We start from the raw sequence: 14,480 nt of genomic DNA on the forward strand, positions 1-14,480 counted from the left end.
AGGGAACGTCGATGCCTGCCCCAGGCATCATGCAACCGGACGCGGCGAACTGCACCACAGGAAGAAGGGTGCAGAATGGCGGATGTAATAGCAAGAGCCATCTCAAGGGAGGCTCTAAGGGTGCTCAGGAACGGAGGTGAGCCTTTCGCGGCTAATGGATGCTGTTCCGTAATTATTTCGCTGATAATTAATTAGCAACGAAACACTTTTCCTTTGAAATTGAAGATTGGTGAATGTCCAATTTGAACACTTGTTACATTGCAACGTCGCTGCTTTTGGAAGCGCCTAGTGGTTGTATTAGGTCTACCGAAAAGTTCTGTCCGTTTTTGAATTAAAAGAAAATGGTACGTTTATTAATATTTACCGAACAATAATATAGGGTAATTCCGAGAGAGATGGACCGGCGGGAGAGACGGACCAGGCATGTATTTCCTACGTTATCCGTCAGATATGGAAGAAATAGCACCGAGAGCCACGCTCGATCGCTTTCCGTAAAACAAAAGAATACCGACGCGTTCTACATATGGCGGACAATGTAGGAAATACTTGCCTGGTCCGTCTCTCCCGGAATTACCCTAATTTCCATCGTTACCAATCACCTCTTTGGATCTCATCTTTGGATCTCAAAATCACATTATCGGACAGAACTTTCCGGTAGACCTAATGTTACCTCGAACATTTCGCGGAAGAAAGTACGCTATATCCTACTCAGAAAGAAAAATGAAATTTAAATACGTTGAATAATTTACAGATTAAAGGAAACAGTAATGTCTCTTTCGTTATCGCGGAATAATAAAACTCGGTTTTACAACGACCTCCTGTATTTTCCAATAAATTTTTCTCGTTTGATTAACTTCTGCGATAGTAAACGTACGTATAGTCTATAAACGAAGAAAAACGCGGTCGTGTGGCGGTGTACAATGTGTCCATATATCAAAGGAACTGCAATGATAGCTGCAGTTAATTAACGCACCTGTTATCTTTCAGGTACACTTGTTGCTATTGTTCCTGGAGCGGCGTGGATAACTGGTGCCTGAAACGCCACCTGAACACGCACTTGAAGCCTTTCGCGTGCACCCTGTGCGAGTACAAGGCTGCACGCGCCGAAAGACTCGCCACTCATGTGTTAAAGGTGCACAACAGAAGACAGTGCTCGAGGTGCTCGTTCCTTGGCGAAGATGCAGCTCAATTGCAGATGCACCAGCTGCACGTGCATCGTGTCAGCAGCGCGAACGCGCCTGCAACTTCTACCGCTCAATCTGCGCCTCCGCCTAACAATCGTCATCAGCAACCTCTGCAGTAAGGATGCAATTTTCTTTGTTTGCTATTGATTTTTTTTCAAATTTTGCTTCATACACCAGGGAAGAATTTTTTAGGGCTCGTATTTGCAAGTTATCTCGAAGTTGTGTGCATGAAAATGAGCGAAAATAGGAGAAGATTCCACTGGACCTTAGTTTCGAGAAACGACGATTTGCAGCTGAATTAAGCTCTAGTGGAACCTCTTCTCACCTATATTCAATTATCTGCAGCATCACTTGGTCAGTCGCGTCGAACATCGCCGAGATTAATTAAAAGCCATCGAAAGTTCATATTTAATTAATTCGACCTTACTCGCGATCTTCAATATTCCTTCCAAATAATTCCACACGATCGTTCCGCGGATCTGTTCTCCCATTCGCAATCCTCGCTTCACCCGCTAATTAGCAACTGTATCGAATGAACGCAAGAAACCTGATTCGAACACTCGAAGAACTGCCGCAACTCACACGCGGAATTCTCCTTTTATTTTTTACCCACGCAGCGTTAATTGAAGCCGGATCGAACGGTTTTCGTCCGGCTTCCGCGCTGTAAATCTCCAACCGGCCGAGCGTGTTTAGTTTGGCGGTTTGCTGGCGACGCCCGGTGCGTCCTGCGCCACCGGGAAATTCATTAAAACGATTTAATTGGAAGTCGATCGCACGCGACTAATCCTCTCTCCCTCTCTCTCTCTTTCGTTACTTTTTCGGCCACGGGCAAACAGGTTTGTAACGAGCGGTCGAAGCACGGATTTAAACTTCAATCGAGCGGCTGTGTTTCTCTTGCTCGTTAGCCGTCTTTAAACAGAATTTGGAAAAGTGTCGACCGCGGTGCGTCGAATTAATTGCGATTCGATCGATTCGCCTCGAAACACGTTTTGTTTACCACAGCCAGTGTATGTGTATGTGGTTGCAACTGCGAATTCGAAACGTTCTATCCTATTTGCGGGTAAACATTTGTTATTAAGAATTTTTCTATCGCTGTTTATTCTATTCGCCCCGTGGTTTATCGACGAAACAAATTTACTCTCGTGATTGTGCAGTCTGTGGAATCGATACGGACCTGTTGAAAATTATACCGCGTTTACAATAGCTACTGTAAAAAAGATTGATTTGCACCTTGACTCTCGACAGCTGCGGCTTAATTTTCACCAATAGAGCGGAGTAACTCGTGAAATTTATTTCCACGTGAATTCTTAACAACTGCAGGTTAATCGTTACCAATTACCGTTGAACAGGAGGCGACGAAGGTTTATCACCACCGTTAAAGTTAATTACAATTTACGACCTCGCTGTATCGCTTCCATCGACTGTACAATCTTCGTTCACCGTCGAGTGTGCAGATCGCAAGGGATAGTTTCCTTTTTTTCTTTTCCACTCGTTTTACCCTACTTCACGTATAATCGAGCGAAGTTTGCTTATCAATCACTGGAATTTGCAGCCCAGTGGGAGGAGGAAGACCGCCACCTGGTCCGCCAGTTTTTCCGGCGCCAGCGCCCGCCATTGCACCTGCTACCACCGTGATACCACCGACAACGATACTCGGGTAAGCATATCCCGCTGTCCTCGTCGTTCCCCCACATCCTCTCCTTGTTTATTCGTTTTTATTTATTTTTTTTTTTCGCCCGTCCACACGAATCGGCGAAGCTAACTTTGCTCGTACAATTGGGGTTTCCTTTTTCGAGTCGGAGAGAAAGACGATTAACGTCCAAGTATGGATCCAAGTGTCGAATAAAAAGTGACAGATATTCCTCTTCCCTTAGATAAAATGTTTCACTACTTCGACATGTGGATCCTTGGAAACATGTGAATTTCCTTTCCACCGAGTTTAAGTAGAAGTCTTTTTAATCGGATTCTAAATACGTCGGTGGAACTGAAATTTACAGACGTAATTATGGCGCGATACTTTAGGAGACAAAATTATCGATGATTGTTAGCGCCGCTTTATGTGCTGTTAACCCCTTGCCGTATAGTCAGAGTCGTGCCACGGTGAGGAAAATTAATTTTTATTCTAACTTTTCGTTTAACATTAATCGTACCACGCACGCAATTTTTGTATTCCTCTCGGAAAAATATCATCTTTATTTCATAAAGTTTCGGTACGGTTAGCGTTAAAAAGCTGAATATTGCCAAATTTAATTGATCCACAGTACCTTAGCTCTTCTTACTTAATACAGTATTAGAACAGTAATTGTCACAGTCAGGGAAAGAAATCGTACGTCAAGGGGTTAAGTTGCGAGTGCGCCTCCTGCGCTTGCTTTTTTTTTTCGTTACACTCCATATCGTCGGGTCGACGTTATTCAGCGGCTGGTTGCGTTCCGTTAATTAATTAACCTCTTAGCTACGGCTGGAATTTCCGCGGTGCGGTGTCTCTGCGACACGGTTTGAACTGACACGGTGACACGGAAATCACATCGGAATAGAGATTGTAGATGAGTAAATTGCAATCTATTTAGACGCGAAAGCCGCTACAGCGGCGTTCAGAAGATAGCGGCGATCGGTAGCTAAGAGGTTAAACGACAAAACTCTAAAAAACGATCTCTCCCGAAATCCACGTTCTCGAAGAACTAATATGGAAAAGAAATTGTAACCTGCCGCTGAAGGCTCCCCCGCCCCTCCAACCCTCCGTTTTCTGTTACGTTGCAGCGTCATTTTTTGATTTTTGTTTCGTTCCGCGCCGTGTGTGCACGCTTCGTTTGTTTTTGCTTTCGGGGACACGCGTGCCGTGCACGCCCTCCCGTCGGTGCTTTCACTTTCGTTTTGATTATGTATCACTTCTCTTCTTCTCTTTCTTTCTCTCTTCTCTATCTATCTGTCTTACTCTTCTTTTCGATCAATGTCACTGTCACGTTCTCTCTCTGTCGAACGCAAAAAGAGAATTAAAAAAGAAAAAGAAAGAAAAACCGTGTCTCGTCTCACTCGTCGCCCACGGTGCCGACGAGCGCTCGTTCTTCGTTGGTAGAAAAATGACGCGAACGTAACTTATGGAACAGTGCCGCGGTGGTTGCAGCCACGAGATGGTAAACTCCCCTGCAACTGCAGCGACAATGGCGTACCCGACCTTGGAGGAGGAGAGGCGGTCGAGCGGGAACGTCTGCTACGACCATGATCAACGTCGACGCCGTCATCACGACGACCACGACGACGATGACTACACGTCGATCAACGTCGATCATCAGTCTCGCCGTAACGTCGTCGACGACGACGTTCACATCGAGCCGTGTAGCGGTTGTTCCACCTCCGACTCTACTGCTACTGTACTTAATCGTGATTTTGCGCACAGCTACCGAGCCGTACCGGAAGCGAGCGAAGGCCAGTCAGCCAGGGAGCCGAGCGAGTGGCGTTGGCCGATAGACAGCCAGAGGAAGCCGAACGAGAGGCGGTCCAGGAAGCAGAGCCAGCCGAGAAAGGTGACGTGGAATCAGGAGTTCGAGGACGACGACCTGGTCAATAATTCGGACCTGAACAAACTAGAGAAGAGGCAAGAGGAATCCTGCCACAGGCCCAGATACCAACAGCAAACACACAGGCTGAACGAGCTGAAGAAGAGGTGTCGACGACGCCAGTTGGAGAGGAGAAGATCGTTCAAGTGTCGTCTGTGCCCGGACGATTCGCCGGCTAGAGGATCTGTCTGCAGGCCGTACCACACCAAGGCCTCTCTAGCGTTGCACAAATTGTGGAGACACGGTAGCAGATGCAAGAGGACACCGACGAAGAAGGATCGTCCTGTCTCCCAGGTGTCTTCTATCACGCTGAAGGCCACGGTGTTCACCAGCCCTGGATACGGGTATCACAGATAACACTCGGCGTTGAGGAGGACAGCGATGGAGGATTTGAGCGGTGGATCTCGGGAAGCACTCGGTATCTTATGATATTCCAGGAGGTCCGTGGAAGTATGCTTCTCCGGCAGATGGAGGTTGATCTTTTAACGAGAGAAGTTTCGCGCTGGGAAGAGACGAAAATGGTTCTTTAGGGATCGTCGTTTCGCTAGATCGAACCAGTGCCTTTCGACATCCGCTGCTTGGGTCGTTAGCTTCTGGATTCAGGGTATTCGAGAAATCGTTCGAGAGTGGTAGTTTTCGTCCAACGGAGGATTAAGTGGACGAGATGAATATTTTGTTTGTTTTCGTGTGTGAAACGAGGGTGGGAATTTCGGTGTTCCTGATTTAGGACTTTGGACCACGTCTCCTTAGAGAACGATCTCCGGCATGGTAAGAGCCGAACTTTTCGCCGTGAAATCTCGGTGATAGGCGCAAGAACTTTAATCATAGCCAACGAAACAATTTTAGATAGAAAACAATTTCTCGTCGAGTGGTTAGGGAGAGCAGTGAGAAAGCTTGTAATTTGACTACGAAACTAACGGGAGAGAGAGAGGATGGTAATTCTAAGAAATGAGACAGCGAATAAAATGTTTAGCGTTTAAGGAGCAAACTAATCGAAAGTACCTTGACTCGAATTTTGTCCTCGTGTGAAAGAAACGAAAAAATAAGGAAGAAGGACGTACGTTCGCTCGAACTTTAGATCCTATAACGAGGCACGTGTAAAACCATATTTTCATGTAACAGATTAAAGAAAAAAAAGAAGGAGAAACGAAGAAAATCGCGCGAATTTAAGAAACCGATGTTAATGTTCGAATGATCGTCTCCAAATCGATGTCTTGTGCGTTTGTCCATCGTCCGTCTCTGTAATTACTTAATCACTTTTTCGTTTATCGATCAGTGGGACTCTGTAAGCATAAGGTACACACACTTCACCGATGGACTGTGTCTAGTAATTACAAAAAGAAAGAGAGAGGGAAAAAATGACGAAAGAGTGAAAGAAGACAAAAAAGAGGAAGAAGGAAGATTGGGCCACGCGATTCACGTAATCCCGTGCCTGGCCAGGCGAGCATGATTTTTATATAAGGGATATTTGTACAAAAACCACTATCTTGTTTACGTTATTACATGAAATATATTATATCTATTGTACTTAAGCAGGGGACGCGGGAAGCCTGAATAAACGTAGACTCTCAGAGACTTTCTTCAGCCTCCATTTTCTATCTCTGGGATTCTGCGGTTTCCGGCCTTTCATTCGACACGATCCTTTTTTCCATCCAGCACAAATCAGCGGTGAAATTTCGTTACGAGATTCTTTTCATTATTTCATCTGTTCGTTCTATTTTCGATACTTTTCTCATTCTCTTTGGGGATTTTTCAGGTTATGTTAGGTTCGTTGTTTCCTTTTTGGACGTGTGATTAATTTATGAAATTGATTATCGTTGAATTTCGAAAGATTATACTATTATACTCGTGTACGAAGTGAAATAAAATATTTTGGAGTCTAGGACAGGTATAATTATTTCCTCGAAGTGCCGTTATTCTTTGGAAGTTTCATTCTTCTTTCTAGTATTTTCGTTTTCAACGGAAAATATATCGAACGCTGATAATAATTATGCGAAAGGAGATTAGCTGCAGAGAGTACCAGTAGACGTCGCCATACTCGCTGCAGGCCATCGATTTCCGGTTGGTCCCGCGAAGGCCAGCACAACTTGCACCTTTGAAAAATATATACTTGGAAAGTTCCCCCCTTTTTCGCCCGTAATTTTCCAACTTTGTTTCGGCGATTAATATCGTCTTAATCTGTTACAAAAGAATTCCTTAACTCTCTCGGCCACCCTCTCCGTTCTTAATACAAGTTCCTGTTTTCATCCGAACCGGGCGAAACTTTTTAATATTCGCGAGAAAGAAACGCCGGCGAATGTCGCTCGTGAAACTCGAGTCTTCAAACGAAGAAAAAGGAGAACTTGTAAACTTAATAAACTGGAAGTAAAGTCGAAGCAACTTACAACGTGAGTAATTAAATTCAGATAGGCTTGCCGGGAAATGTTAGTTTTCGCGTAATTTTTCTCTCTGTCGGATAAAACTCGTACAAAGTTTCGAGAAGTGTTTTCCGGTGGTGGAAAAAACGCACGGTAACGGGACCAAGTCTTTGCAAAGAATATTTACTAACGATCAGATGCGATCTCGAGTAAGGTAAAACCTACGAGAGAGCACGCAATGTCGACGATAGCCGATAATTGGATGAAACGCGAAACCGGCTTTTGCCCTCTTTGCGATCGAATAACCGGCTACCGTTCGACTGCTTTGACAGACTGATCTCAACTTTGCTGACGCTGAATTCACCCCCTTTCGTCTGTACACGGAAATATTTCATTCGAAAACATTACACCCGCGGAATCTCGAGCGACGCTTGATTTACGGAACGAAATGAAAAAAAAAGGAATATAAAAAATTGCTCTGCAGTTGAAAAAGAACGACACACCGCCGCTGTGTTCTGTTCTTCTCTGCGCCGAAACAAACAACGGACGATGTATATAGAAAAGAGTGCGAGCAGCGGAAAAATTGCGTAGAAAGATTATTTCGAAATTCGAGTAATAAATTACAGGAAAGTGGGGGGGGACGGTTTCTGGGCGAACGGCCTCCGTGTGATTCGTTTCACACGAATGTATGCATGAATCCAACCTCACTCTGTCACTTTTATCACGTCAAAATTTCGACCGCGCGAAAACCCGAGCTCTATCCTGGCGTCGTCCAAAAATCGTGTTTTCGCTGGCCGCGAGCGGTGCATTCAAATCGCCCCGCACGGTTCGACTGTTTCCTTTAATTATAGATTCACGGCGGGGGGGAAAAAAAAATGGCTATTTCGAGGCGGGAGTTACACGCTGAATACGGCGAACGCTCGTTTCCCTTGCATAATCGTACCGGGAGCGTGTTCCGTATTTTTTCAAACGATTACCCGCGCAATTTCGACAGAGGATACACGTGGCTTTTGTCCAGAGAAACGCGACCGATCGAAAGCGTCTGGTTGAATACGGCTCGGGACCCTTTTCAGCTTACATGTAATAAATATTAATATTAATTTTATCTTTTTTCACTTAAGACTCGAGGGGAACCGTAAAGTCGAAAAAAATCGACCCCTCTGTGATTATGGGCTTCGCAGCTTAGAGCGCTGGCGCTTTTAGGACGGGATAGAAGAAGCGCGATCGCGCCGCTTGGCACTCAAACGGTTAAATCGAGGTTTAAATTTTGCCAATTTTGTGTCGTAGTGCAAATATTTTCTTTGGTTTATTTTTGTGCATATTTATGGTAGGATTTGTAAATATCGCTTGGATCAAACGTAGCATTTTTTTTTTTTTTTGGTAAATAAACGAACAATTTTGTACTATTTTTGAATAAAAGCTTTTTCCACGTTTCTCTTCCGGGGATTTTTATGCATATTTATAGGTTCGAATTTTTAAATATTGCTTTCAATAGGAAATACTCGATTCTGTTTTGAATAAGAAAATGCTGGTAACGGGTAAAGCAAGGTACAATTAGGAACGTGTGATTAAAATTTGGTCTGGATATTTTTCACGGTTTTCGTCGGAAACCTACATAAACTTCCGCGGGGAAACGGAATTAAGACAAATCTCCGTCGGTTTTTTCAGCGGCAAAAATTTTCCGTCGAACGAGACTGCCCGTAGAGATAAATAAAGTCGTAAAAAACGGCGGGAAAAGTATGCAAATACCTAAATACCCTTCCCCATAAAGAATCCGTACCTTCGTTGGATCTGGCAGCTGAAAAAATCGTCGAAACCACATTCGCGCCAAAAAAAAAAAAAATGAATAATCCTCTATAATAAAAAAAAAAGCACTAAATCATTCACAGTCAAACTACACAAATTTCTACGTTTCAAAAATATCCTCCATCTCCCTCCGCAAACTTCCTCCACAACCGCACTTCCGGTTCCAGAAGATTCGAGCGTCGTCTAGCAGTCCTCGTTGTCGCGCGTGCATTTTTCAATCATGAATTCCGGATCGGAGAGCTCTGTGGAGCTGGTTCGCGGCGACGAGAGGGTCGCTCGAACGAGAAAGCGCACGAAGGTGGTGAGAACGCGGCCTCGAAGCGGAAGTTCGTTGCCCACGTCGAATTTCCTTCCCTCTGACCGGCCACGAAGCCGTGTACTCGCCCCGGCGAAACAGGTTAGAAGAAACGAAACACGAGGGGGAAAAAAAAAACAGAGTGCGACCAACAAAAAAAGAAGAGTAGAAACAAAGTCTCGTCACGAGAACGTTCGCTCGATCTCTGGGTCGCGTGCAGGATTATTTTAACGCTAGGCCTCTCGAAAATACTGGACGATTGATGGTAGGATAGGAGCGAGGGGGGGGCAAGCTCGATCGTTGATCCCGTTTTCCCATAATTAACGTGACTAATCGCTCGAGTTTCGTTTCGAGTTAATCGATCGAAAAGCAATCTCCTTCGCGCGGCTCGTTTCGCGTATGACGCGACTCCGATCGTCCGTAATACGGGACTGTTCGGATCATCGAGAGTGGAGAACGATGTGCTCTCTTCTGTTGGTGGCGAGAGAGATTACGCTCGAGTAGAAAATATCCCGGTTTATCCCGAAATACCTGGGATTTGACGGAAATACGCGAGTGTGTGCTAACGTGTACTGGAGGATTCTTCGGTTGGGGAGGGATAAAGGTGATCGTTACGCGGAAATTTTTGGAAAGAAGGAAGCGGTTGAGAGAAAGAGGGAGATGTTGGCGAGGAGAGGAGAATGCGGTTAACTTTCGAGACGGAACTGCGAGGCGAGGCACGATAAATGTCGGGATTTGTGGCTCGATTCGTATCGATAAGCGGATAAAAGCAATCAGGAATATTCGAACAGCATCTACAGGCAAGCCAGACTCTCCAGGAAACGGGGACGACTGATGGAGTTTGTCGTTCCAAAAGGATTTCATCTGCTCGTCCTTTTTATTTCGCGCGAGATCCGTTCAGCCTCGTTTCTTCGTGAGTTAGAAAAAAGGAGAAAATGATCAAATAGATCGTTTTTTGATATTTCCAGTTTTTGCTGGTTTTCGTTATTATCGTGTTGATTTTTGAATTGTTGTTTGGTATTGGTGTTCGAGACTGCAGTTTTAACATTAATTGTGGAACTTTCGAGCTTATTCAATGTTAACCTGCAAATTATCGAAGACGAGTTAATTTGCCACTGGTTAACCAATAATTAGAACACAGTAATTCATTTATGGAGGGACTATTCATTTTTCTATTCGTAAAGTAAAGTAACCCTTTAGTTTTTCCTTATTTTTAACAATAATGTTTTATATTGTAACATTTTATATACTTTTACATGCCTAAGAAGAAAATTTCTTAAATATTGGTCTCTGTACTGTTGTTTAGTATGATATTTTATAAAGCAATTGCGAAGATGCATCCCCGGTTTGTCGGGGCACGTATTGCAGTAATATGTTGTCTGGTGTCTTTTGCCGGGCTCATTTCGTCGAGAGCAGACCCTGCAATCCTTCCTATTTCCTGTTAGAATGACGTGCAGCTTTCCATTCAAACGGATATTTTCGTAACAGGAGGTTGAAAATCTCCACTCAATTGCTCAACTAAGGTTTTCACATATCGCAGATGACTAATCGGCTGTTCTTTTCTCCGGTTTTTTACTGTTTTATAGAGAATATATGAATAATTAAACATATATCTAGACCCCAAAAAATAGTTTGCGAACGTGACTATGATGCTCGTATATCAGTTTATAGTGGCACTCGAGCCAGCCGAACGCGCGTCAAGTGACCTCGCATATATCCCTCTCGTGAATAGCCAACGCGGTGCACCGGCGAACAACTTTCTCATCATTACGCATGCCGCATTAACGCATGAATATTCATCACGTGTGCCTCTCTCTCTTTCTATCATTCCTCCTTTTTTTTTTTTTTTTGTTTAATTTCTTAAGCGGTCCAGAGCTTGACGAAAAATCCCTGGGAAATTTATATTCCGCGGCACCGGGCGAATGATGAATGCAATTTCTTTTTTGCAGCGTTCTTCCGCGTCCAACGCCGCTCACAGCTCCGCCTTTTCGCCGGAGATCGTTTATTTGTATCTCATTTAGAGGGCCGGGAAATGTGCTTTGCATTTTAATTGCGTCAATCCCGCGCTAATATCATTTTCCACCATAATTTCCTCGACGTTCCACGCTCGAAATGTGACCGCTCTTTATTTTATATGTATATATACGAAGTAGAGAAAAAAAGAGGGGAGAAATATGTGAAATCATCACCTCGATGAATTAATCTCGAATATTTCAATTTGCTTTTTATACTGTATCGAATAATGGGGCGATAGGAACTACGGTTTTGTTGGAAAAAGGAAAATTGATTTATCGTTTCAACAGTTTCGATTTAATTATCGAAAAGTTTTTATTATCGCGATTCTGTGTAGGAACGATAGCAGAGAAGTTTCAGGTTTTCTGTGTGCAGTAAATTCTCCACAAGTGTCAGTCCGCAAGGAAGCTAAACCTGACACTTGTAGAGTCAGGGACTACGTTTTCGAGCCTCGCGCCCGCCTTTGTAGTTTGCCGAACGTAGACAAGGACAGCGAATAAAAGATAAGGATGAAACGTGAGTCGAGGCAACCAAGCGATTTAAATACCAACTTTTTTAATTTTACGTTTTTTTATCCCGAAATTTTTCACTACCGTTTGACTGCAAGTTGGAGAATTGGCCTGCCGTTTGACTGACACTTGTAGAATCGGCCCTACGTTTGACTGACACTTGTAGAATCGGCTCTACATTTTTTTTTTTTTTTACGTGGAGGTAGGCCGACATTAAATTAATTACTCAATAAGTATTAATAAGTAAATGTTGTTCAAATTATATCGTGTTTGACACAATTTTCATCAGAAAAATCTCACCAACATGTTAAAAAAAATTTCAAATGAAAAAAAGCAAAATTAAAGAAATTATATTTTTCTATTATGAATTGTCGAGCCGTGAAATCTCGTAAAAAAAACCGAGTGGTGTAGCGTTACACGCTTGACTGACAGCGAGCGAGATAACATAGGCGTAGGACCATCTACACTGACACTTGTAGAATCCAAACTGACTGACACTTGTAGAATCCAAACTGACTGACACTTGTAGAGAATTTACTGTATTTTTCGACGATCGCCGTCATAATTTCAGCGTCATTCAGCGCGACTTACGGAATATTCGCACGAGACACAGTACCGGGCCCCTTCATGAATACGTACACCAACCGCTGCGACTCGCTGGCGAATGCATTTTACATGCGAGCTAAACCGGTTAGAGGTTAAGGGATATCATCCGACCTAGACCGTTTGGATCGTTTCCGTTTCGGGATAGCGTTAAACAGCCCTGCACGAGGTTCGGGTAGTTTTCAACCCCCTTACGAATCGTTTGACGATGGCCGGGCTGAATTTGTCCCCGGTGTTATCGCCGCGTTTTCCATTACGCTCGCGTTCCGTTATGGCGACAAGTGAAAATTACACTTCTGCGTCAGTTTCTTCAGTGTATGTTCGGTTTTTTGGTGGTGTGTTTGAGCACAATTCGTTTGACGCCTTTCTGAGAACAGGATTGGATGATTTGAGGGAAGATTTTTAAAAGTTAGGTTAGGTTTGAGAAAGATGTTGAAACGGTTTGCAGGAAGATTCTGCGTTAGGAGAATTCAAATTCACTTCAGTGTCACTTTTTGAATATTATATTGCATTTGTTTTGTAAAAACACGATTTGGTGCTTCGAAAAAAGTTAGGTTAGGTTTGAGAAAATATTGAAAAGGATTTGCAAAAGGATTCTGTGTTAGGAGAATTAATTACGTAGAATTCAGATTCGTTTCAGTGTCAATTTTTTTGAGAACACGCTTGTATGCTTCGAGGAAAATTATGCTAGGTTAGGTTAGGTTTGCAGAAACACTCTGCGTTAGGAGAGTTAACGGCACAAAATGGTAAAGTTCAGCAACTCTATTTGCGAAAATTACCGAATGCAATATAGGATCGAATATCATATTTGGTAATGGATTGCAATATGATACACGCTATCGGTGAAATTTTCCAGCCATTTATCACTTTACATCAACATTGAATTTGCCAGCAATTTTGTATTTGCAAATAACGACACAGGAGATCGATAACAATTTACGTCGATTCGAAAAACCTTCTTAAATTTCAAAAATTCCTCTTCACCCAAAGTGTGCCCACGTGTCCGAAAAAATGGAAGATCGCTAAGAAATGAGATACAATACCCAGTGATTTAAAAAAAAAATGAAGGAATTACGTCGTCTGTCCAATTTTTCGCACATTCGTTCTCCGAAGCGGTTCTTCGAGAAACAAATTCCAATTTACGAACGGTATAGCGCTTTCTAATGCAGCGAGCAAGACGTTGCATAATGCATACCACTGGCATTAACTTCTTTACTCAATTCAAAGCGTTTCTTTCTCTCGCCGGAGCAACGTATTAGGGTTTAAGAAAATTGCGTCGGACGAGGGAGGATCGCAGGAAAGTAGGGACGGATAAAGAGCGAGGAGAGACCGCCGGCGATGGAGAACTCTAAAGTTCCGCGGAGGGGTGTTTGGTGAAACGAGGGAAGAGGAATATAGGCCCCTCGAGTGCACTCCCTTCTCAAGTTTCGCCGAAAAATTTCTATGTATTTATTAGAGTGTGCGTGGCGTCGCGTTAGCATAAATTTACAAGCCGCGGCCCATTTATTTCCCTAATGTACGGCTTCTCATCACCTCGCTCGACCACCCTGTATATTCGCCAAGCCGAGCTCGCGTTTATGCCGGCGGAATATTCTCGCGAGCGATAACGCGAGCGTTCGCGGTGAAAGACGAGGAGAAGTGTTTTTCCAAAGATTTCCAGGATGCCGAGTTTGACAAATTCGCCCTATGAGCTTGCGAACGCTTCGAACAGACGACTCTTTCGGGGTCGAGGAATGGAACAACGTTGAATAATCGAGCGAGATGTAATTAACAGGCTGACGTGAATGACTCGGATAAGTCTAACCGGTCTGAGGAAATATTGACGATAAGCAGCCCTCGTGTCTGCCATAACCGTTTCCTGGGGGAAATAAGCGAGATTGAATAAACAGTCCGTCCTATCCGATCGTTGCTCCATGCTGGAAGCTTGAAATTAACCATCCTCGGTCGAATCACCAGAGTTGAGAGTAAATTCACTTCGTTTTCTGATCTAACCTCAAAAATGTGACCCTTAACCCTTTCGCCGCGGCAGATTTTAATACGCAACGATAGAGCGCGATAGATATCTAATCGCAGACGTGAAATCTTCACCTCTGACGTTATAAAATTTGAAAAGTATTTTAATATTCAAATTCTAAATTTTTTTTTATCAAATTAAGGTG

General features: G+C 43.6%; 1 protein-coding gene across 1 annotated transcript in view; it reads left to right on the forward strand.

Moving 5' to 3' along the window:
* LOC108577411 overlaps nt 1–5,109 on the forward strand; it is a 9,817-nt gene extending 4,708 nt beyond the window's left edge. The window contains exons 4-7 of the mRNA XM_017940557.1: nt 1–136; nt 988–1,299; nt 2,737–2,841; nt 4,306–5,109. The exon at nt 1–136 is cut by the window's left edge and continues 463 nt beyond it. Coding sequence (XP_017796046.1) covers nt 1–136; nt 988–1,299; nt 2,737–2,841; nt 4,306–5,095 — 1,343 coding nt within the window. The 3' untranslated portion in view covers nt 5,096–5,109. The remainder of the gene's footprint in view (nt 137–987; nt 1,300–2,736; nt 2,842–4,305) is intronic.
* The last annotated feature ends 9,371 nt before the right edge of the window (nt 5,110–14,480 follow it).

This window comes from Habropoda laboriosa, unplaced genomic scaffold, assembly GCF_001263275.1.
Source record: "Habropoda laboriosa isolate 0110345459 unplaced genomic scaffold, ASM126327v1 scaffold648, whole genome shotgun sequence".
Lineage (NCBI taxonomy): Eukaryota > Metazoa > Arthropoda > Insecta > Hymenoptera > Apidae > Habropoda > Habropoda laboriosa.